Below are 25,932 nucleotides of genomic sequence, written 5' to 3'. Positions count from 1 at the left end.
CAGTCATGGGTGTGCTTGGGTTGGAGGCCCAGCAGACCGGGCTTAATGAGGCAGGGAAAAGAGGAGGAATTATGACCTCTGGTTATCAGCCATCTTAGCAAGCTCCCTATAATCATTCACTGGTGTATTAGTGAAGGCTATGCAAATATAATCAGGCATTTGCTGTATGAAGAGTTCTTTAAAAATAAAACGATGGTTATTTCGCAGGAGAGACCGCGTGTGGTCCATTAGCTCTGAAAACCTAGCAGCCCCCAGGCCAGGCGAAGACAGCAACTGTTTGGCACGCTCAGATTCTGTTAGTCCAAAGTCTGTAATAGGTGAGTTTTCAGTGTGCCAGAGTTTTCGTGTTCAGGCAAGTGTTCAAGCACTCTCGCTGCCGTGGAAATACTGAACGATGCCACTACGTGCTAATAATCTGGGGTCACCTGCAGAGATTTCTCGCAGTGCAAATTGGCCCTCGACTTGCACAAATCAAATGACGGTATTTTCAAAATGACTGCGTTGGCCAACATGCTCAATAACTCTGGAAACGTCCTAGAGCATTGGGGTCACTGATGCAGGTTATCGTAAATAAAAGGACAGAAGAATTTTAAGCTTAAGGGAAACTATAGCAACTAACTTTATTGTCAACCAAACGTAGAACATAAAGGGCAGTTGAAACCTTGACGTCATCACGTCAGACACAACCTCTTGAAGTGAATCCCAATTCAATGTCGGTGGTTGTGAATTACGCCTACGAGGAGTGATTGATAAACTCGTGGCCTAAGGGAGAAGGAGTCAATTTTAAAAAACCTAGCACATCTATTTTTCAACATAGTCCTCTCCTACATGTACACACTTAGTCCAGGGGTAGTGGAGCATACGGATCCCTTCTTTGTAGAAGTTCGTGGCCTAAAGTAGAAAGAGATGAGTTATTAAGTTCAAACTTTCTGCATTATCACTCAAAGAGCTGAACTACACATGCATGTAACGAGAGCGTCTTGGAGCTCCAGGTGGTCCACAGCAGGGGTGATTGATAAGTGTGTGGCCTAAGGTCGAAGGAAATGGGTTATACAGCTCTCGTTACATGCACATGCAGTTCAACTGTTTGAGCGATAATGCAGAAAGTTTGAAGTTCCTCTTCATCTCTCGTTCTACTTTAGGCCACGAACTTATCAATCACCCCTGCTGAAGAGCACTTCTGGAAGTGCAAGACGCCGACTTCTACAAAGAAGGGATCCGTATGCGGTATGACCGCTGGACTAAGTGTGTAAATGTAGGAAAAATAAATGTGCTAGGTAGGCCACGAACTTATCAATCACCCCCTCCTATGTTTCCACTCTTATATTACCCTCCATCTGTATCTCTTATGCAGGTCTGTTGATACTTTAGTAAAATTAAACTCTGTAAAAGGTGTTATTTTTGCTAGTGGGAGCCCACTGAAAACGTGTCAGGGCCACTTTCGAAAACGGTTGAATGAAAGGATAACCGCACTTTCCCAGGATGATAGCGAACCGCAGCAAATAATAGACCCGGAATTGACGTAGTGAAAGGGGGCGTATACAGATGGCGCACTTCCGGTCGTCGGGTCAGACGGGACGGCCCGTGGGTCACGTGACGTTAGCGGCGCCATGGCGGCAGTGGAGCTGGACGAAGAGGAAGCCAACATCGAGTACTCGAAACGGTTGCAGAGCCGTTTGGAGCGAGTGAGCGAGCTGGCGCGGTTCACCCAGCACTGTGCCCGGGCCATGGAGGGCGTACTGAGCGCGCTGGGCTGGAGCAGCGAGGGCATGGATCGGCAGCGGCCGGTGAGAGGCTGGTTTCGATTCAGTGGCACGGCCCCTCCACTGAGCAGTTGGGGACCCGGGCACAGAGGCTTGCTGCTGTTGGATGGGTCACGCCTTATCCTTGCAACTGATCTCAAAACATACAGAATCCTGAAGGAATTTAGCGGGTCATAGTTCTTTCCCTTTACTAATGCTGCCTGACCTGCTGAGTTCCTCCAGCATTTTGTGTATTGCTGAAGTCTTCTAGCATCTGTAGAATCTGTCTGTGTTTGTCTTCTATACTCCTAAACGTTTCCTATGTATTTATCCAAATGTCAATACTGTCCCTCATTCAGATACTCCTATGCCACCTGGTTTTTTGGTTCCCTTTCCCTAAGAATTAGATTGTGTGCATTCCTTCTATCTATGCCCCTCATTATTTTAACACCTCTAATAGGTTATCTGTTAGTCTCTTAACATTCCAAGGAATGAAGTCCTTGCCTACCCATCCTTTCAGACAATTGATTCTTGGCCACATTCTCATAAATTTTCTTTTCGCTCTTTCCAACTCAGTGATACATAAACCACCTGGTACTCCAGCCTTAAAAGATGTACTATACCTCACTCATGTCTTCCCCAACTGTAATGTCACTTTCCAACCCCTGGACTCAGTGCCCTGATTAAGATCAGTATGTCAAATGTCGCCTTCTTCACCTTGTCTAGCCATGACGCAGCTCTCGGTGAATTTATGTACTTGTACTCCTAAGTCTCTATTCCACATACTCCCTATGATCTTGCTATTCGCTGTATTCCCTAGCATGGTTTAACTTCCCAAAAATGCAACACCTCTCACTTAACAGAATCAAAATTTACTTCCTAATCCTCAGCCTACTTGCCTAGCTTATCAAGATTTCCTGTAAATTTTGATAACTTTCTTCCCAGTCTATGATACCTCAAATTCCCTTTATTATGGAATGAGGGAATGTTTTGTAATATGGTGAAAGGGTTCAGAATTTTTGAGGATTTAACTTAAATCCTAAAGATGCAAGCAATTGTTGGGTTACGTTTATATGGTGATCTTTATATGAATTTGCCTACTATTTACGTTGTCTACTATTTTCATTGGTATTATTTTGTTAAAAATCCTGTAAGTAACTTTGGATTCCATCAACTTTTCCAGCCTGATCCAATGGTTACTTGTCCATTTGATGCAAATCACCGTCTTCCAAAATCTTCACTGGAAAAACATGTTACATCTTGCAGGCTAAGAAAACTGGGATATTCTAAAGAGGAAGAGGTTTGTAGTTTGTTACAGTTTTGTTAATTATGTGTTTAATATATGTTTTTTTCTAATCAAATTTATTTTTGAAAGAGGTTTTGACTTTTTTTTGCATTCAGAAATATTGAAAGTACTTGGTATTTTTAGCTAACGGCTATATTGGTAGGATTTTTTTTTCTGTTGAAGCCGTACTTGATAAGCCAAAACTACATGTTGTAGCAGTTAAGATTTCATCAAAGCCATATATAATTGCAATTTTATCATTTTTTTAATCCTCAAATCCTTTTTAAAAAGATGAAAATGTGGCATTAATTTATTTAATTAACACTTGTTATTCCTGCTTGTTAAACTTCTATTTACTGAAGTGTTTTGTTCACCCTGAATAAAAATATTTTGTTGTTTCTCCTAATTTTAATAGCAGATTATTTACAAAGGTGGATAATCACATCTTTTTCCCACATACTGTATTTTTCACAGACCTGTCTCGTCATTTTTATTTTATAGTTTCTCTACATACTCCTTGCAGGGCTACTTTCCCAGCTAGTCAGTATAAGATCGTAAGACATAGGAGCAGAATTAGGCCATTCCATCATGGCTGATTTATTGTCCCTCTCAATCCCATTCTCCAGCTTTCTCCCTGTAACCTTTGACACTCGGACTAATCAAGAACCTATCAACCTCTGCTTTAAATATACTCAATGACTTGGCCTCCACAACAATGAATTACACAGATTCACTACCCTATGATGAAAGAAATTCCTACTCATCTCCATACTTAATAGTCGTCCCTCTATTCAGAGGATGTGCCCTCTAACCCTAGACTCGCCCACTATAGGAAACATCCTCACCACTCTATCTAGGCCTTTCAATATTCGATAGGTTTCAATGAGATCTCTCCTCACCCCCCCCCCACTCATTCTCTAAACTCTAGCAAGTACAGACCCAGAGCCATCAGACGCTCTTATGTTAACCCTTTCATTCCTGGAATCATTCTCGTGAATCTTCTCTAGACCTTCTCTAATGAATTTTCTGCAAATATGATAAAGTCGCAATCTGTCCTCTCATCTATTGTAAATAGTAAATTGTATTAGAAGTATTAGAATTGGTTTATTATTGTCACATGTACCGAAATACAGTGAAAAGCTTTTGATTGTGTGCCATCCAAACAGATCATCCCATAATAAGTACATTGAGGTAGTAAAAAGAAAAATGGAATGCAGAATAAAGTACTATAGTTTCAAAGAAAGTGGAGTAGAGTTAAAGACATAAAGTGCAAGATCACAACAAGGTGGACTGGGAAACCCTAAGTTAATCTTTTGGCATGTGAGAGTCCTTTAAGAGTCTGATAGGTTGAAGAGAACAATGTCAGACTTGACCTTTATAATCTTAGCTGCCCATTTTAATATCTCCCATAATAAGTCCCAGCAATTTCTGTATTACTGATGGACTTGCTTTTCAAAGACGAAAAGAGAAAAGGTCTGTTTTGTTGTAATGTTGAATTTGTATAAGGCATTGGTAAGGCCAAATCTGGAATATTGTGTACAGTTCTGGTCACCGAATTATAGGAAGGATGTCAGTAAAATTGAGAGAGTACAGAGGAGGTTTACTAAAATGTTGCCTGGGTTTCATCTCCTAAGTTACAGAGAAAGGTTGAACAAGTTAGGTCTTTATTCTTTGGAGCGTAGAAGGTTGAGGGGTGACTTGATAGAGGTGTTTAAAATTATGAGGGGGATTGACAGAGTTGACATGGTTAGACTTTTTCCATTAAGAGTGGGGAAGACTCAAATAAGAGGGCATGGGTTGAGAATTAGAGAACAAAAGTTTAGGGGTAACATGAGGGGGATCTTCTTTACACAGAAGGTGGTAGCTGTGTGGAACGAGCTTCCAGCAGAAGTGGTTGAGGCAGGTTCTATGTTGTCGTTTAAAGTTAAATTGAATAGATATATGGACAGGAAAGGAATGGAGGGTTATGGGCTGAGTGCAGGTTGGTGGGAATAGGATAGGGTTAGAGTTCGGCACGGACTAGAAGGACCGAGATGGCCTGCTTCCGTGCTGTAATTGTTATATGGATATATATATGGTTTTCTAATCCATGGGGATTTTCCTAAAATCTAAGGAACACAGGAAGATGAAACCTGTGGTATAGGTAATGTCAGGTGTGCATTCCAAATTTCTTGGGTTATTTTCACCAGTAACATTTTATTACTTTTTTTCCCTTTCTCCTCCTTATTTTGCCATGTGGCTAAAATGCAAACTTTGTGAAAATGGCCCACTTGTCCTGTGCACAGTTCCTGCCTGTACTAATCTGCTCTGATGTGGAGCATCAGCCAAGCTGGTTCTCTGTACCTCAGATGAGCCCTGTGACTCGGAGAGGTTGCATTTCTGGGAGTAGACAGATACTACCAACAAGGACCATTGGAGCTATGGCTGGAGAAATTTTTCTTTGGTGCATTGGAAGATGAGTGGATATCAGGTTCTAAAATTATGAGAGGCAAGCTGTTGGTTTTGTGAACAGGCTGCCAGAAGTGGTCATGCATCCAGCCGCCTTAAGAGGCTTTTAGATAGTCAAGTAAACATGTAGGGAATAGAGGATATGGATCGTGTGCAGGCAGAAGAGATTTGGTTTGAATTGGTATTGTGTTCATTGCAAGTTTGAAGGCTAAAGGTCCTGTCCTAGTGCTTTAATGTTCCATGCAAAAAGTTACATAATTAATAAGAAGTTTGATTGCACACATCTTTAAAGTGATAGAATGTATTTAAAAACAAAACAAATCAGTTAGATCACGACTTTATCGTAGTGCTAGTCATCTTCTAATCAATAAGGCCTCAGTTGCTTTGCAGACCAGTTGTAGGCTGAAGCCAAGGGGTTGGATATGAATGTATCTTTCATCCATGTCCTGATGGTTCAGCTGCTGGACTTAACAGCATGTTCAGTTAGCATCTGATTTGTAGCTTCCCTCAGATTTGACTGCTCATGCAGATATGTGACATGAGGTGAGCCAAGAACCTCAGATATATTGTTTTGTGGAACTACCAGCTGAAAGTAGATTCATTTTGGACCATACAGCAAGGCATCCAACTGCTTTGCATGCCTCGGGATCAGAAGAAGAATCAAATTTATTTTCACTGTCTTATATGCTGTGAAATCTGTTGTTTTGTGGCACCAGTACAGTGCAAAGTTGTAAAAATTAGTATTAATGGTAAATAGTATCTAAGACGTCTTCAAGGAGCGGTGCCTCAAAAAGGCAGCGTCCATCTTTGAAGACCCCCACCACACAGAACATGCCCTCTTCTCACTGTTACCATCAAGTAGGAGGTACAGAAGCCTGAAGGTACATACTCGGCGATTCAGGAACAGCTTCTTCCCCACCTGCCATCCAATTACTAAATGGACATTGAATCCATGAACACTACATCACAATTCTTAAAATTTCTGTTTTTGTCTTATTTAATATATATAGCCAGGTGGCTACACATCGAGGAAATGGAAGTCATCCAAAGAACGAGGGATAGATCTATCTGGAAAACCATGGTCACCACATCCGCTTCGGATATGGTACCTAGACAGACAGACACATATACTTAATGAAATTCACAGTTCTTTCTTATATTTATCATGCATTGAATTATCCTGCTGCCACTAAGTTAACAAATTTCAAGACACATGCTGGTGATAATAAATCTGATTCTGATTCTCAAATAGAATGTTTCGATGTACATGTGACAAATAAAGCTCATCTTTAAATTTTTAATGGTAATGTTTGAAAAATAATAAGTAGTGTTCATGGACTGCTCAGAAATCTGGTGGTGGAAAAGAAGCTCTTTCTGTAAGGTGTCCAGAAAATCCATGACATTGCTTGTTGCTGTGTTTTAGATTTGTGATATTATTTTAAGTGAGGAGTCACTGACTGATAATACTAAATTTCTTATGTTAACTGTGTGTCCAAGCCTTTCATTCTTAATTTCTTGTCTTAAATACAAAGTTAAGCACTTTTTTTTAATGTTTCCTTTAATCTCATAACATTTAGGCAGAAATGTGTGACCCATCATTTGCCTATGAGAACACTCTGGTACCTACGCTTAAAATGGGTAAGTATAATGTCAGTGTTAAAGGAGAGTAACTTTATTGGCACAGCCATAATTTCTAAATTTAATAAGCATGTTGACAGTGTTAATGAGAATATGTTTATTGGCTTTGAGTTTAAAGATATGGATAGGTATAACTTAAGGTGATGAGTGTCAGTCTTAATCCTTCTCTGAGACCATTTCTAGTGCATCCATCTGACACTTTTCTATTATGCTAGTAATCTAAAGCTTATTCTCAACCACAAAAAGAGATGGGGAGGAATTGAAACATGTGCGGAGGAAGCTAAAGGAGAAGATCAAGGGGCTAAAGAGGAATACAGGAAAGAGCTGGAGAACAAGCTTGGCCAGAGTAGCACATGGGAGGTGTGGAGAGGCAGGAAGAACATCACTGGCTTCAACCAGACTAGCTGTAGAGCCTCAGAATGCAGCCGTGAATGGGCTAATGAGTTAAACCAATTCTTCAGTAGGTTTGACAATTGCCCTCCTGTTCACACCCCTCTCAGTACACCAATCCAGATGCCGAAGCACCCAGTGCTCCCTCAGCACCAACCCCTCCCCTCCTCCTCCTCCCCCCTCCAGTTCAATACGTGGATGAGTAACACAGCTGTCTACATCCCCTCCTTACTCTGCACCTACCACCACACCTCCACATACCAATTGCTATCGTCCCATTCTTCACCTCCCCTAGTTCCCTCCTCCTACCATCTCCCCAGTCACCATGGACTCCCCTTCACTGCTGAGCAGGTGAGAAGGGTCTGGGAAACTCAGACACGGCAAAGCATTGGGACTGAGTGGTGTGAACCCCAAGGTCCTGAAGGAGAGTGCTGAGCAGCTGTGTGGAGTTCTCCAGTGCATTTTCAATCGGAGTCTCAGCCTGGAAAGTGTCCTGACTCTGTTGAAGACATCATGTTCCAGTACCCAAAAAGGGCCAACCTAAAGTCTTGAATTACTACCGTATAGTGGCCCTGACCTCACACATCATGAAGACCCTAGAGAGGCTGGTCCTGGCTCACCTCCAACCCCTGGTTAGATCAGCCCTCGATCCCCTTGCATTTTGCCTACCAGCAGCACATTGGAGTTGATGATGCTGTCACCTACCTGCTGAACAGGGTCTACTCCCATTTGGATAAGCAGGACAGCACTGAGAGGATCATGTTGTTTGATTTCTCAAGGGCCTTCAGTACCGTACAGTCCTCATTGCTGGGTAAAGCTTTGTTCAATGCAGATTGGCACTTCCATTGTATCCTGGATAATGGACTACCTGACTGGCAGACCACAGTTTGTGTAGCTTCAGAGCTGTGTGTCAGACATGGCTATAAGCAGCACTGAGGCCCTAAAGGCTCCCTTCCTGTTTACCCTGTTTACCTGGGACTTCAGATACAACACTGCTTCATGTCACCTGCAAAAGTTCTCTGATGACTCAATAGTAGTTGGGTGTATAAATGGAGAACAGGAGGATGAATACAGGGCCCTGGTGGAGGACTTTGCCAAATAGTGCAAGCTGAATCATCTGCAGCTCAGCATTGGTAAGACAAAGGAGATGGTGATGGACCTTAGGAAGACTAAGCCTGCACTGCTTCCTGTTACTACAGATGGTGAGGATGTGGATGTGGTGAGGACCTACAAGTACCTGGGGGTGCCCCGGATGACAGACTTGAGTGGAGCACAAACACAGGGGCTGTGTACAAGAAGGGCCAAAGTCGCCTCTACTTCCTGAGGAGACTGAGGTCCTTTGGAGTATGCAGGCCTCTCCTTTACATGCTCTACTGGTCTGTTGTCACCAGGACAATCTTCTATGTGGTGGTGTGATGGGGAAATGGCATCAACACGGGTGATGCCAACAGGCTCAATAAACTGATTAGAAAGGCTGGCTCTGTTATAGGAGTCAAACTGGACACACTGGAGGCTGTGGTAGAACAAATGACCCTATGGAAAATGCTGGAATTCTGGACAATGTTTCTCACCCTCTGCATGCCACTGAACAGAGGAGCACTTTTAGTAATAGATTAAGATAACTGTGCTGCTCCAAAGAGTGCTATATGAGATCGTTCTTACCCTCGGTCATTAGGCTCTTCTAATGAGTCAACTATAGCCAGAGAAGTGATGACCCCCTCCTTTTAGACTGTTTGAGGTAACTTGTTTATTATTCATTCTTTCTTCTAATATTTGTATATCTGTGTACTTGTAATGCTGCTATGACACAGTAATTTCCTTTGGGGTTAATAAAATATATATTGACTTATCTATTAGAACTATATCTTTAAATTATCAGTAAACTCTTGAATTTATTGGATCAGAGTCAGGGGAAGTACTCTGAAGTTTTGGAAAGTTGCATTTAGATAGGATGATGTGTCATTTTGAAAAGTGAGATTGACTTTTTGCTGTCAGTAAGAGCCATCCTTTTGAATGATGGAATATGTCAAACAATCACACCCAACTTTCATTTTGGATTTCCTTAATGTCGTTGAGTGGCATGGTATGGAAAATAGTCCCCTTAGCCAAACCGGTTCATGCCTACTAAGATGCCCGCCCAAGCTAGTCACTTTGGCAGCGTTTGGTGCATAACCCTCTAAATATTTCCTCTGCACGTTGCTAAGTTACAATTAATTGGAGAGATGCAAGAAGCAGAAGTGCAAGTACAGATTCTATGAAATTACATACCTTGTAAAAGCTGACATTGTCTACCATTTCAAGTGCTCTGGATTTTCTTCCCTGCATAGGCACATATAGGTAACTGAAGTGATTATGTATTTCCGATATTTATTATAAATATCAAAGGAGACTTCATTTAAGACAAAAGGCTTCAAGTTCATTTTGCATTTCATATACCTGCTTAAACAATTTACAAAGTGCGAAGCTATTACATTTCAGCATACAAAAGTGGGGATGGTGGTCAGTCCTCATTTCTTTGCACACAACAGCAAAGATATGATAATTGATGGAGGAGTATTTCACAAAATTTGCAGTATAATAGGATATTATTAAGTTCTGGAGATAATTTCGTGTCTGTCAGTACCTCAATGAATTAGGTAATGCTTTGTCTGATTACCCAGTGGAATTTGCATCCATCTGGCAAGAAATCTGATTGTCTGCCTGCCTTTATGATTCCTTCATTAGTGCAAATTCCAGTACAGTAGCTCTACTAGTCCATGCCTTGTCACGTTCTCATAAAAAACTCATGAAAATTCAGCACCATTTTTATTTTTTCGAAGTTCTTCACAGCAAAATGAATCTGCATGAAAAGCCACTTCACAGGGTTACAATGTAAACTAAGGACCACAGCATGACAAATGTTGGTCAACTCATCTAAATTTGTTATACACCAGCTGATTGTTTTGCTATTTCTGTTGAGATTCAACAACTTCTGCAACTTCAGTAGTTCTGTGTGAAGTAATATTTGACAGCTAAACCATACATAACTGAACTACTGTTATCAATTATTAAGAGAATTTGACTCTTGCAAGTGGTGATTTGCATTTGGCAACCTGATGGGCCAGTGATACAGTGCTTGTAATGCGTGTAATAGTTTTTCTTGGAATGCTAGTTTATCCTGCTTCCATTGGGGGAAAATCCACTTGTGCTTCTTTTAAGTTTTAGTATTTGACCTCAAGAATGTGAATAATTTTGGAAGTCGTCGTATTGTTTCATAGAATTCGATCACACAGTATGGAGGTTTGAGCTTTAACTGTTGCTTGCATGGAGCATACCTTTATGCCTTTTTGTTTTGGCTTGAGAAAGATGATCCAACTGCTTTTCACATACAGTATGGGAATAAATTTCTTGTTTAATGTGCTCTTAAGCTCTTAATTTCAGTTGAAAATAATGTTCAAATATAATTTAAAATAGATGGCCTAAAGCTGCACTCCTACTTCCATTCAGAAGTCTAAAAATCTGTCATTATTTTCCTTAAAATATCTTATAAACAGTTTTTAGTCTGTTCTTATGGACTTGTAAAGCTACCATTGGGAATCTACACCAATTCACAGACCACTTGTTGAGGAACACTGTTCCAGAGTATCCCTTTATGATTATCTGATTTGTTCATTTCTTGTCTTTATGTTACATGTTGTACAAAAAGGCCTTTATTATCTTGTTCTATTTAGACAAAGATTTGCAAACTCGGATTATACATGAAGCAAGAAGTAAAGCTCCACTTGGAAAAGAAGAGAGAGCATATTCACAAAGTATGTGAAAAACTTTATTTTCTGCTATTTTTCACCCAACATATGATTGCAATGTAAAGTTGATATTGTCTACTGGCACTCCTACTGATAGTGCCTCTTCAAAATAGTCACCTTGAAATAGCTATTTTTGTCTGTAATTTATAAACTGGAGCTTCAGTTATTTCAGTGATTATATAGTTTACTTTCAGTCACTAAATTGAATCGTGTCTGTGATATTGCACACAATGAATGACATACCAATATGGACATTAGGAATAAAAGTACACTAGGCCCACTAACGATGAGTCTGCCCACTAGATGAGAACTGTTACGTGACTGTCGTCTGTCAGTTGAGGGAGATGAATATTGTGTATAATCAAATTCAGGGAATTCTTTCTAGAATACAGGTGACTATTTCATACAGTTCGTTATTGGATTTGTGGTATACTTTTCTCCATTTTCCTCCGGGTATTAGGAATATCTAAGAGGCTTTTGGTGTTGGGTCATTTGAAGCTCAAGATTAATAGATTTCTTTTGGGTTGGGGTACTTAAGAAGCAACTGTTTTCCAGCTGTACAGCAGAATAGGCTTGAAAGGTTAAATGATAGGCTGGTGGATCTTTAATCTCATGTGCAGAACTAGGGCCAATCTGAAATCACCATCCCCATCTGTTACAGTGACTGCATTGGACACAGATTTCTGGCACAATTTCTGCATCCTTTCAGTAGCTTTGTCTGGAACTGAGAAATATATGATTTTATTTGAACAATAATATCTTGAATGTCAAATATATTTTCTCAAGTATTACTGTTGTATTAAATTGAATATTATTATAATATTCATTTTTACTACATTCCCTTGAGGATTTAAAATGAATTGATACTTTATTGGTGACACTTAGAGGTTCAATTTTTTTTCCTGATTTGAAGATCCTCAGTTTACTTGATATAATTTATCGATCACATTTAAATAACCAAAGAAGCAAATTGTAGGATTTAAAATTGTTCACATGTAATTGCATTTTAATACTGTAACCTGTTAATGATGAACCCTTGATAATTAACTAACCTTTGCTTTAATTAATCCTGGCTGATATTGAAGATCGCCCTTAGTATGATCTTAATTGAAATTATTAGTCTGCTAAAATTAAAATAAAGGTAACATGTGTATGCAAGGGTAAAAGACTGTTGAACTAAAATATTTTGTAATACATTTTGTTTCTTTAAAATGCCTAATGCCTTTGAACAACATGACTCAGTTTTCTTCAAGAGGTGGTACAGAATGCTGTATATGGAATTTTTGCTTTCATCAGTCAGCACTAACACTGGGCAGCAGCTTTTTTGAAAGTGTTGCTTCCTCAGTGGTTACAATAGGCTGCTTAAAGCTGAACACAAATATAATTTCAGACTACTTGTATCATGTAGGAATTTGGAGAAACAAGAAATTAACTTTTATTGAATATAATGCATTTAACTGCGTAACAGTGCTGATGTTTTGCAGTATTCAACTAACCTAAAAAATGTTGATGATTTTCATTTGTACTCAGTGTCTGAGGCTTCTTACTTAAGTGTCCAACAATAATCAACCAGCATTGATGGTTTCCAGTTGCCCTGATGCTGTTTTTCCATGACATAAGGTCCTGGTGAAACCTTTCAGTGTGCTCGTCACTGACAGCACCAAGGTTTTAAGGGAAGAACTCTAAATGGAAGTGCAGAAAATGAATCTTTAGTGACATGTTACATTTCATGGTTTTGTATGCTTGAAGCATGTTGTCAATCAGCCACATGTAGTTTGGTGCTCTGCAGTTGCCAAGAAAAATTTCAACTACATCCTTGAATACCTTCCATGCGATTTTCTACACACAGACACACTCTCTGTCTCTGTCTCTGAGACAACAAAAATGCCTGCCTTAATTTTAGCATCAGTTATTCTTGGGAAACATCTGTCTTATATATTGAAATCCTTCTTTCTTGTTCATCGCTTTCACAAAATTTTTCATAAGCCCCATTTTTGTATGATGAGGAAGCAAAAATATATTTGGTTCTACAAGTTGGTTATGTGCCACACTTTTCTACCCTGGAACCATCTTTATGGAGTGGCCAATCCTGTCCCATTTGCAAATGAAACAACAGTACTTGCTGTATCAGAGCTTCATGCCCAGTAGCAACACTGCTACTTTCAGATCACCACAAATGTTCCAGTTGTAGCTGCTGTACTATATCTATTTCAACAAGACTTGCAAATTCTGGTGGTTTTCTTTCGTGTGTACTACATTGCTGATTGGTATTGAAGGGTGGACACTGCAGCTGTGTAGCAGCTTAGCTTTCAGGCTTGACTGTGAAGAATCAATAAAAGACACCATTGTTGTGGTCATGCTGGCAGCCCAAAGCATGACCAGGCATGCCTGGGCAAGGTAGAAAACTTTTCAGCTTATATTGTGGGCAACATTTTAATGGACTTGAATTATGAATTGAAATAACAAATAGAGGCAATTCCAAAAAATTGTGCACGATGGGGAAATTTCATGGTGATTTTCATGATCAGCATCTAAAAGTATTCAGGAAGCAAAATCTTTGTTGTCCAGTGTAAATATTTAGTGTATAGGACTGATATAATTACAGAACAAAGATTACTTTTTTCTCATTGACACTCACAGTTAAGAAAGGAGGCTCGAGATAACTGGAAATCATTGTTCTTGTAAACCTGGAACTGTTGCTGAGCCGTGGTGAGGAATAAGAGTTCCTCATTTGTTCCATCAAATGGTTTGCTTTATTGAAGGACTACAAATTTAAGTGCTTACTCAATATATTTCTTTTTAAAAAATGGGTGATATTGTTTAGGACAGGGGTTCCCAACTTGGGGTCCACAGATCACTCAATGGTATTGGTCCATGGCATAAAAAAGGGTTGGGAACCTCTGGTTTAGAATAAAAATATGTAATTATTCATTTTGCTTTACCATGTGGTATAAAGCTCCACTCCCACAATGTTCTCAATTGCAACATTTTCTCCTGAAAGTGTCTACTTGCAGATGTAACCAGCAATGCTCTCTCTAAGGTGTGTATGTGTGCATGCACACACATCTTTTGCTACTAACACACAAAGGAGTTGCACAAAGAATTTATATGGTGATGGACTTTAGGATCCAGGGGAGCCAGGGAGTTCAGGAACCACCGCCCACGGCTGCTGCTGAGTCCTGAGTCAGGAGTAAGTCGGTATAAATATATATTTGCAGAGAGTGAAATAAACATGATTTGAGAATTATTGATCCATTAATTTTAATGTGTTAACGGCATTGTCAACTGAGCAGAAATACTACAATTCAGCAGTAGCCGCGGGCGGCAGTTTCTGTGCACCCCCGGGTCTTGAAGTCTGTCCTCATGAGGCAAATTGTTTGTGCAATTCCTTTATGCTCTGTTAACAAAAGATGCGTGTGTGGCAAACACCTTGGAGGGAACATTGGTAACCAGTTATTAACTATCTTAAAACAGCTATACATATGATACGGCATACAAATCACTCCCTGAAATAAAGCCATGCTAGATGTTTATGTATTGGGTCTCAGTCTAGGTCAGGGGTTCCCAATCTGGGGTCCAAGGACACCTCGGTTAATGGTAGGAGTCCATAGCATAAAAAGGTTGGGAACCCTTGGTTTAGGTGAATAAATCAGCAATTTAAATATAGAAAATATATACATCTGTGCAAAAATACAATTGGCTTGGTACCCTTTCATTTAATGATCGCAGCTTTTGGCCATGGGTGTAATTTAACTTGTTTTATATCAGCTGTTAACTTTTAGTTCCTGTAACCAATTATAAACTTTAGGTGATGCATAATAGTTACACTGTTACAGTGACAGCAAACTAAATTGTAATTATGCACGTTTCATTAAATATTTAATTCATTTTGAATATGATAATTTAAACTTTTTGGTTTTTCTCTTTCAGTAACAGGGGTGAGTATATTTGACAGAGGAATGATGAACATGAAAGAATGTTCTCCTCATGTACAGATTTGCACAGAATTTTACTTGATGTCATACAGTATCCTTTTAATATTATTATATCCTTTAAAAATGAACTATAAGCGGACTGGTTAAATAAAATTTCAGATTTTCTTAAGAGTTATTGATCTTTGCTTAATGTTTTCTGAGTAGACCTTTTTAAACCCAATTTCTTTGCATTAAAATACTTCATCCTAGCAGGCTTGTACTTTAGTGGTCTGCTGTATCTGATTCCATTATCTGGGAGAATAAAAGTTGAGATTAATTACTTAATTTTCAATGAGTTTTTTTGCTGCACAAAGCAACTGCTAAAAAATTAAAATAACTTTAAAAAGGATATCTTTAAAAGTTAGAGAAAAATGAAATTCTTATCGTGATGGAGGAGCTTAGAAAAGTACAGAGATTTAAAAACCAGGTCATTTTGGAATCGGGGGCCAGTATAGGCCAGTAAATGATGGATGGTCAGGATATGAGCTATGAAGTATTGGGTGAATTTTCCTTTTTGAAAAAAGGAGATGCAGGTGGGGGAGAAATGGGGTACGAAATGAACAGTGAGTAATTGGATCTAGATGAGAGTTTCAGTAGCCAATGAGCTGAAAAAGGTAATATGAAGCTGGAAGAATAATTCCTACTGGAGAAGTTAGGGGTTCAAGCTCTCCTCTAGTGTACATAGAATGCCCTAGTTGGAAACAATTTTTGTTTTATTCTGATTAAAACATCCAGAGAGATGTTTTAATAAATAAGCAATAATGAAGGTAAGTATGTCTTGCATACATTAGTGGTACATGTTTCATTGCCAGTAGTTATCAGATTGTAAATGCTTTTTAAGTAAGTGGTTAAATGTTGAGTATTTAATCTCAGTGGTTCAATTCTTAAAATGGAATATTTAACGTTGTTGACTGATCTGCCATCCCAAATGTATACCAAACCTAGTTTTAAGTTTTAGGATCAATAATTGGATTTGCTTTTCTGTGTGACTTTTATCTCTATCTTCAGTGCTTTTTGCAGACCTTTTGTGATTTGTAATTTAATATGACATTGAATCATATTGCTCACTTTTTAACCAGATTCTTTAAGCTTCATTTAACAGATTTGGTTTGACTTCAGTTCTTTTTTGTTCTACGAAACCTTTTGATCTTAAATCTTCAGCAATAAGATTTTTTTATTGTGAGCTGTTTAAATTTAATTGTTTTAAATTCATTATGTAAAATGAATTGTAAAAATCTAGATTTTTTTCAGAATGTGTACTTGCTGCATTTCTTTATAACCACTTGTTACCTAGGCTTTCTTATGCATAGTCATGGCTACCTCTTCACTTGTCCTTTGGCTAAATTGGAAGTTGACTTAATTTTTACCAGGTTGTAATTAATCCAGTAAAATGCTAACGTTGATGATTCTTGTATAGATGTCACAATGACTCCCAGACTTCTGAAGCAATTTGATGCATGGAACCACCACCTCAATACTAAATTGTCTTGAAATGATTCTCATCTGTGATACCACTGTATAAATAATGCAGAAGTTTCACTCTTGGCTGGAAAATCTAATGGCTTTGTAAAGCTGTCAAGTTTTCCTTTATTTGATTTCTGGTAGGAGCTGACCAATGCAGGCAGACCTCAGGTCAGATGTGTATCAGTTACCATCCTCAGTTTGGTCCTTGTAATTGGAAGTGTACTGACAGGAGGTTGCAGCCTTCTTGCCCGCAATTTCTGAAGATGTACTCCAGGCCCCCATTAATCCTTGATGGAGTGATCTAAACTTTGAATGAATTGGGAGAAGACGTTCCAGTTGAAAATAGCATCCTAATTGAGGACCTCAAGTTGGTGGCTCTGTTCAAGAGATGGCAACTTCATTGTTTTTAGGCAACTTTGTTGTTTTGTTGTTTCTAATATCCAGATAATTGTGTTGATAGCACTACAAGAGTTGTGAGTTTTTTAAGATGTAGTCTTTGGAAAGATACTTATAGATAACTAGATATCTTCAGAGATACAATTCAGTAATTGCAAAAAAAATATGAGAATTGGGGGTTTTAGCAGTACACAGTAGTCTATTTTCCAACAATCGAAGTTATATATTTGCAAATTTTTTGGAAATTATGTGAAGTTTAGGAGTAATTAAATAAATTGTTAATATGCATAGGTGATTATTCTTCAGTACCTCTTGAAGTTCCTGAGAATCATCAACATTCCATCTGTGACCTAACTCCTGCGGATCGCCTGGCTATTTATGAGCATGTCATCAAAGAAACCAGTCAGCAAAAAAACAAATCGAGGTCCTTTGAAAATGACAGTGATTTGTACGTGGACCTTGCTGCAAAGCTCAGCCAAGGTATGTACTTAATTTGTTATTGAACAGCTACTTAGTGTAAACCAGCTAAGTAGATGTTTCATTCAATGTTGTAAGTAAAAACAACACAAGGTCATTAGTTTCAAATGTAGGGTGAAGCTATGGAGTTTTAATCATCCTTTGTACCAGCTGTATTATTTAACTTTGTTACAAGTTTGATAAGGAGCTGCTTAACCATGTTTGATGATCTTCAACACACACAAAATGCTGGAGGAACTCAGTGGGCCAGCTAACATCTATGGAAATTGAGTTTTGATGAGGGGTCTCGGCCCAAAACATTGACTGTACTCTTTTCCATAGATGCAGCCCGGCCGACTGAGTTTCTCCAGTATTTCGTGTGTGTTGCTTGGATATCCAGCATCTGCAGATTTTTTTCTTGTTTGTTGATGATCTTCAAATTAGTTGTTGCAGAAAGGTACAAAAGGATATTACCAGAATGTGGGGAAAACTAGTAGTTGCATTGCACTTTCACCTATTAGGATATTTACTTTCAATCTGAGATTAATTTTGGGGGAATTTCTAAATAGAAGGAAGTCCACATTCAGAAACTATGAAGCTACTAGATATGAGACAAAAGATAATATACAAGGGTAATGAGATGTTACTCTTTAACAGCAGGAAGCTAAAGTGCAATAGACATTATATGTATATATTAAATGTAGTGGTGGGCTCCATATAAAGCTTTGCATTTGATCCAGACTGCCTCTTTTCAAGAAGTTTATAAGTGTATGTGCAAGTTCATCAGAATACCATTTTCTAAAGATTTTCAGATAGGCTGCGTAAAATAATTTTCACTACAGGCTGGAATATTTAATAAATTGAGGTATTCAGGAAGGGGAACACATAGAAAGAGAAGAATTATTTCCTCTGTTGCAGATGTGAAGTGGGAGAAGGGGGTATTTCCTTTGTATTTTATAAAATTAGAAATTTAAATTGATATCAAATTATACCACCAGTAGTCAATGGCCCAAATTCTTCTTGGGAGCTAGGAATGTTTTTGTTAAGTATACTAATTCTATTAAACTTAAATCATAATTAGAATACTTTGATAAAATTATAACTTACTGCCTTTCTACAGAAGATAGGATAAATGAAATAATCCAGTGTTCAAAACAAATCCACTATTTTTTAAGGTATTTGATGTTGATGCATTTTCTTATTTTAAGTTGTCATGGTGTGTAAGGAAAGACTGTGGTTCAGGGAGTAATTCAAGAGGGGGGAGAGAAAAGAAATCTGATTGGGGCTAGTATAGTCAAGGGAATAGATACAGTTCTCTGTCACAGGGTTCGAGAGTCCTGAAGGCTGTGATATCTGGCTGGTGCTTGGGTCCAGGACATCTCATCTGAGGAATCTGGAGTAGGAGGAGAAAGATCCAATTCTAATGGTCCATGTGAATACCGACAATGTAGAAAGAACAAGGAAAGAGGTTCTGCTGAGGGAATATAAGCAGCTAGGGACTAAATTAAAGAACAGAAAGAGGAATTTCTTTAGCCAGAATGGTGTATCAGAGAACCTGTTGCCAAGTCTTTATGTATATCTAAGGCAGAGGTTAATAAGTTCTTGTTTGGTCAGGGCATGAAGGGATATGGGGAGAAGATAGGACACTGGGGCTGAGAGGAAAAATTGATCAGTTCTGAAGAAATGGTGGAGCAGATTCGATGGGCCATATGGTCTAATTCTGCTCCTTTATCTAATGGTCTTTTGGAATAAAGGCATAGACTTTTCTAAATGGTGAGAATATTCTAAAATCAGAGGTGCAGTGGGACTTGGGAGTCCTTGTGCAAGATTCCCTCAAGGTTAACTTGCAGGTTGGGTCAGTGGTAAGAAGGCAAGTGTTACGTGAGCACTCATTTTGAGAGGACAAGAATATATGAGCAAGAATGTAATGTTGAGGCTTTATAAAGCATTGGTCAGACCTTGCTTAGAGTATGGTGAGCGGTTTTGAGTTCCTTATCTAAAAAAAAGATCTGCTGGTATTGGAGAGGTTCCAAAGGAGGTTCACGAGAATGATTCCAGGAATAAAAAGTATGAAAATGTTTAATGGCTCTGGGTCTGCACTCGCTGGATTTTAGCAGGATACAGGGTGGAGGTGGATTTCATTAAAACCTATAGAATATTGAAAAACTGAGTGGATGTGGAGAGGATGTTTCCTGCAGTGGGGTGTCCAGGACCTGAGGACACAGCCTCAGAACAGATGGAGCAGAGATGAGGAGGAATTTAGTTTTCAGAGCCTAATGTGATCTGGAATTCATTTCCACAGACGACTGTGGAGGCCAAGACCTTGAACATAGTTAAAGCAGAAGTTGATAGGTTCTTGATTAGTCAGGATGTCAAAGATTACAGGGAGAAGGCAGGAGAATAAGGTTGAGAGGGATAATAAATCAGCCATTATGAAACGACAGGGCAGACCCATTGGGCTGAATGGCCTAATTATGCTCCTGTGTCTCATGGACTACTTTGCATCACTCTTCACAGTGGAAGACACCAGCAGCATGCCATAAATTCAGGAGTCAGGAGGCAGATGAGTCTAGTTGCTTTTACTAAGGAGAAGGAGCTTTGGAAGCTGAAAGGTCTGAAGGTAGTTAAGTCACCCTGACTAGATGGACTATACCTCAGGGTTCTGAAAGAGGTAGCTGAAGAGATTATGGAGATATTAGTCATCCTTCAAGAATCACTAGATGTTGGAATGATTCCAGAGGCCTGGAAAATTGCAAATGTTATTCCACTCCTTATGAAGGGAGAGATGTAAAAGGTGAGAAATTATAGGAGTTCGCTGGTTGGCAAGATGTTACAGCCCATTTTTAAGGATGAGATTTCGATGTACTTGGAGCCACATGATAAAATAGGCTGAAGTTGGTATTGTTTCCTAAAAGGGAAATCTCACCTGACAAATGTTTTGGAATTCTTTGAGGAACTAACAGGAGAATAAGCAAAGGGCTGTCAGTGGACGTTGTTTACTGGGATTTTCAGAAGTTCTTTGATAAGATGCAGTACATGAGGCTGTTAAACAAGGTAAGAACCCAAGGAGTTACAGGAAGAATTGCTAGCAAAAGATTGCTGAATGGCAGGAGCAAAGAGTGAACAAAGAAGGCCTTTTCTGGTTGGCTGCTGTTGGCTGGTGGCTAGTGGTGTTCCGCAGGGGTCGGTGTTGGGACCATTTTTTTCACAGCATATGTCACTTATTTGGGTGGCAGAATTGATGGCTTTATGGCCCAGTTTGCGAACGATACAAAAATAAGGTGGAGGGGCAGGTAGTGCTGTGGAAGCTGGGAATGTGCAGAAGGACTTAGACAGATTTGGAGAATGGACAATAAGCAGCAGATGGAGAGTAGTGTAGGGAAGTGTATGATCATGCATTTTGGTAGGAAGAATAAAGGCATAGAATAGCCTCTTTTCTAAGTGGGGAGTGAATGCAGCAATTGGGACTTGGGAGTTCTAGTGCTGGATTCCCTAGAGGTTAACTTGCAGGTTGAGCAAGCAGTAAGGAAGGCAAATGCAATGTTAGCATTCATTTCAAGAGGACTAGAATATTAAAGCAAAGATATAATGCTGAGACTTTATAAGGCATTGATAAGACTGCGTTTGGAATATGGTGAGCAGCTTATCACCCCTTATCTGCGAAACGATGTGCTGGCTTTGGAGAGGGTCCAAAGGAGGTTCACGAGAATTATCCTGGGAATAAAAGGATTAACTTATGAAGAGCACTTGATATCTCTGGGCCTGTACTCACTGGAGTTGAGAAGAATGAGGGAGGACCTCAATGAAACTTGTTGATTGTTGAAAGGCCTAGATAGAGTGGATGTGGAAGGGATGTTTCCAATATGAGAGTATAGGACCAGAGTGCACAGTCTCAGAATATAAGGATGTCCCTTTAAAACAGAGATGAGGAATTTCTTTAGGCAAGTATAATGTTTTTTTGTGTTTTTATTTAATTGGGTTCTCTTTATCTAGTTTTAGGACTTGTGTGAAGATCTGATCACATTTTAGGTCGTATTTATGCAGAAATAGGGAAAATTCTAAAGGATTCACAAACTTTCTAGCACCACTGTATTAGCCAAGATTGAATGGCTGGGCAGACTTGATGGACCAAAAATGGCCTAATTCTGCTACTATGCCTTGTGGTCTTAAAACCGGAATAACTTCATTTGTGTGACAGTAGTGTGTGCTATTTGCTGTCAGAAATGTTATTGCACATATCATCTATACTTAGTCATAGCACATTTTGTACGTTAAAATAAATCTCTTTGCTCCTATGCAGAGGAGGAACAGAAAGGACCGAAGTCGCACCTTGAAATACTTGCTGAAATGAGAGATTACAAGCGTCGTCGCCAATCCTACAGAGCCAAGAATGTTCATATAACAAAAAAGTCATACACAGAGGTAAGAATGAGTGAGCCAGTCTATTGTATTAATAATTAGTCAATGGTACAGCACTCATCATTGGTTTTCTGTTCTTTACTTTGTACTTTAAGTGCATCTCATTAAGTATTTAAAATACTAATCGAGAGCAAAAAATGTCTAGTAGAATTATAATAATGAATCGCAATGAACTTGGCTTGCTCTTTGAACTTGTATCAGCCTAATCTTGACTGGATGCAGAGTATTGAATGAATGATCCTTCTGCATCTGTGAGACCTTGCACGGCCTCAATGGCAGCAAAGCAATGGGCAGTGTACTGCTGAAGCCCCTCCCTAAAACACCTGGAATGCATTTTAACAGAAAGCTAGGCTGTAGATGCAATCAGAAGTCATTTTTCAAAGTAGGCTTCTAGTATATTAAGATCTTATCATTTTGTCATTGTGCTGCATTTAACATTAAATCCTATATATTGAATCTTAACTTGCAGATAATTAAGGATGTTATTAATGTGCACATGGAAGAATTGTCAAGACAGTGGAAAGACCAGAGTGATTCTGATAATGTGGAAGAAGGCCAAAGTTCTTTATCTTTAAAAAGCTCTGCAAATGCACATAGGTATGTAGACAACATTTATGCTCATTTTAGTTTGAAATGAGTGGCAAAAATCCAGATGGATTCAATGAACTGATCTTTCAGTGAGGTTGTATACCTCTTTGTTTTTCCAAATAACCCACAATTAACATCTGTAGGCTAAATATAGAATAGAGAAATGTTGAGAATCAGTATATTATCACTGATAAATGTGAAGTTTGTTGTTTTGTGGCAGTAGTACAGTACAATACATAGTTACTGTAAATTATAATAAGAATATGTTTTAAAAAAAACAAAACATTGAAGTATTGTTCACGGGTTCATGGAGCAGTGAGAAATCTGAAGGCAGAGGAAAAGCAGCTGTTCATAAAATGTTAAGTGTGCGTCTTCAGGTTTCTGTACTACCTCCTCTGTAGTAGTAATGAGAACAGGGCACGTCCTCGATGGTGAGGGTCCTTCATGATGAATACTGCCTTTCTGAGATGCCTTCAGTGGTGGAGAGGCTAGTATCCTTGTGGTTGAGTCTTAACCCTCAACAGCTTTTTCTGATTTCGACAGTGATGCAATCAGTCAGAGCGCTCTCCATGGCACATCTGTAGAAATTTTAAATGTTTTTTTTTTGCATATGTCTAATTGGATAGTTGGGGCAGTGATAATCTTTTCTTTGCAAAATATTCATTGTGGCCCTCCACTCTTTTATCAAGAACAAGGACATTAAATTTTGATATTTTGTTTCAAAAAAAATAGCCCACCCAACCCCTTTGATAAATGTATATATGTTTATCCAACGTTTAATCTACAAAATTAGTAACCTGTTACATATGATGGGATCATTGATCTTAAAATGAGCTTTTTCTTTCACTAATGTGCAAGCATAATTCCAAAAATATTATTGTATCCTCAACTTAAAGAAATAAGTCAGTTTATTAGTGATTGAATATGTAAAATCAGAGCATCTCAGGCAGATTTGTAAATATTGAATATGGCATTTCTTAAAGCAAGCTTCTAAGCTTAACCAGGGTAGTGTGAGGGAGAGAAAAGGCCTGTCTGCTGCATTTACTCCTAGTGTGAATAGTTCACTGGGTTGTTTAAATATTGCACTTGGGCATTCAGGATTGCACTTGTCAGAAAATTGTGAGGGTTGATCACATCACACTGTTAGGACTGAAAGAGGCCCAGGAGTCCTTAAGGAGCCGGTAGAAAATGAATATAGTTTTGCAGACTTGTGTGACTGGGAACATTGTTCAATTTTACAAGAAATGAATATACTCCTCTCATTTCTTGTACTGTGTACCCTTGTTTGTAATTTATATAAGCAATTTGGATATGTAAGTTAGCTGGATATTTGGTTAGTAAGCTTGTAGATGATGTGGATTGTGTAGAAGTTTATGAAAAAATTACAGAATCATGATCAGCTGTGCATGCAGACTGAGGATTGGAAATGGCTTTCAAACCAGAATGAAATGAGGTAGCGTAGGACTTGTACAGTGAAAGGTATGGCCCAGAAGTGTGTTATGAATCAAAGGGACTTAACAATTCACATGCATGATTTGCTAAAAGTGGTGTCATGAAAGATATGAGGGTGACTAAGACATTTTGCTGGCTTTTGTCAAAGCACTGAGTATCGGAGTTGGGAAGTTGTGTGACAGCTATTGGTGAGGCTGCACTTGGAGCATTGTGAACAAATTTGGTCACCCTGTTATAGGGAAAAATGTTATTAATCCAGAGAGAATGCAGAAAAGATTTGCCTGGATGCTGCTTGGACTTGGGGCTCTTGGGTACAAAGTATAGGTTGCATAAACTATGACTTTATTCCCTGGAACATCGGAGTATAAAATGTATAAAATTGAGGCGCATAGGGTGAATATATAGAGTCTCTTTCCCATGTAGGGGGTGTAAAAACAAGAGAGCGTAAGTTTAAGATCAAGAGATTTAAAACCGACATCAGGAAGTTTTTTGTGCAAAGGGTGGGGCGTATCTGGAATGAGTAGCCATAGTTAAAGGTCAAAGGTGAGCACGTTATCAACATTTAAAAACCATCCATATCAGTACAAGAATAGGCAAGGTTTTGGCGGGGTTGCGGATGAAATGAAGGCAGATGGGAGTAGCTGGATGGACAACTTCAACATGGATCAGTGTGCTGAAGGATCTTTTTCCATGCTCTTGACTGTTCCAAGTTCAAGTTTAATTGTCATTCAACCATACATGAATACAGCCAAACAAAACAGTTTTATTTTGTGACCTAGGTGTAAAATACAGTATCAACAGGCACATGGCACAAGGCACAGAGAGCACATGTAAAATACCAGTAAAATACAGTCACACAAAAAAATATAGTCCAGGATCCTGAGTTCACGAACATTGCTGAAATCCTGCAGTCAAACTCAGTACAGCTTGTCTTCTGCTGAGTGAACACTGGGGGGCAGCACCGACTGCAGATTGGATGTCGCACCATATCATCTCCAGTGGAGTGCACTGACTCTGCCTCTCTCCTGGGCAGCTCTCACCTGTGGTGCTGAGGACTAGGCCTTAGGTGACACTGTGGCTTGAAGCCTTGTCCTTGCTATGACCGAGGCCGTGCAGTTCCCTTGCCGTCTGCCAATTATTCAGTGAATTGGACTATTGTAACGCTATTGAAAATATTCAGGATTATTGTGCAGCAAAGGCATTATTTTTTGAATCTGGGTATATATTTCTTTCTGTTGTAGAAAAAGATCCATTGACAAAACATCTCCTTCATCTGAATGTCAAACTATTGGAAGTGGTAGAACTGTAGATCGTGACAACTGGAAAAGGAATCGCAGTCGAAGTCCACGGGAGAGGAAAAGAAGTCCAGAATGGAGTAAGGAGAGAGATTCAAGGAGAAGGCAAGAGAAGTGAGTGCATCATATACTGTAAAGTCATGTATTTTTGTGTCAGTGATACAGATATAACATTTTATGTGCAATTTCAGAGACCATCACTCACGGGACGACAACCGCCATCGAAGTTACAGACGGCGAAAGTGACTTGGAACTGCTGATGGAAAGAAGATCAGAAATTAATTAAAATATACAAAATGTGTATAAACACTGAACTTTTTAAAAACTCTAAATGAATGTTACACACATCAAAGTTGCTGGTGAACGCAGCAGGCCAGGCAGCATCTCTAGGAAGAGGTACAGTTGACGTTTTGGGCCGAAACCCTTCGTCAGGACTACCTGAAAGAAGAGCTAGTAAGAGATTTGAAAGTGGGAGGGGGAGAGGGAGATCTGAAATAATAGGAGAAGACTGGAGGGGGAGGGATGGAGCCAAGAGCTGGACCCCCTCCCCCTCCCACTTTCAAATCTCTTACTAGCTCTTCTTTCAGTTAGTCCTGACGA

The 25,932-nt window shown here is 39.1% G+C and overlaps 1 protein-coding gene across 2 annotated transcripts; it reads left to right on the top strand.

Moving 5' to 3' along the window:
* Nucleotides 1–1,582: 1,582 nt before the first annotated feature.
* On the top strand, nt 1,583–25,705 carry snrnp48 (small nuclear ribonucleoprotein 48 (U11/U12)). 2 transcript variants are annotated; one of them, XM_072261896.1, is made up of 9 exons: nt 1,583–1,787; nt 2,926–3,042; nt 7,053–7,113; nt 11,214–11,294; nt 17,429–17,602; nt 21,879–22,000; nt 22,467–22,594; nt 25,279–25,446; nt 25,524–25,705. In XM_072261896.1, the coding sequence occupies exons 1-9, from the start codon at nt 1,611–1,613 to the stop codon at nt 25,576–25,578; spliced, it is 1,083 nt and encodes a 360-aa protein (XP_072117997.1). In that variant the 5' UTR covers nt 1,583–1,610; the 3' UTR covers nt 25,579–25,705. The 2 variants fall into 2 exon arrangements, with proteins under 2 accessions (XP_072117997.1, XP_072117987.1); XM_072261886.1 differs by having other exon boundaries at nt 17,414–17,602.
* The last annotated feature ends 227 nt before the right edge of the window (nt 25,706–25,932 follow it).

The sequence above is a fragment of the Mobula birostris genome, chromosome 1 (genome assembly GCF_030028105.1).
Source record: "Mobula birostris isolate sMobBir1 chromosome 1, sMobBir1.hap1, whole genome shotgun sequence".
Taxonomy (NCBI): domain Eukaryota; kingdom Metazoa; phylum Chordata; class Chondrichthyes; order Myliobatiformes; family Myliobatidae; genus Mobula; species Mobula birostris.
Note: the sequence above shows the minus strand (reverse complement) of the source record. Positions and strands in the feature narration are given on the sequence as shown.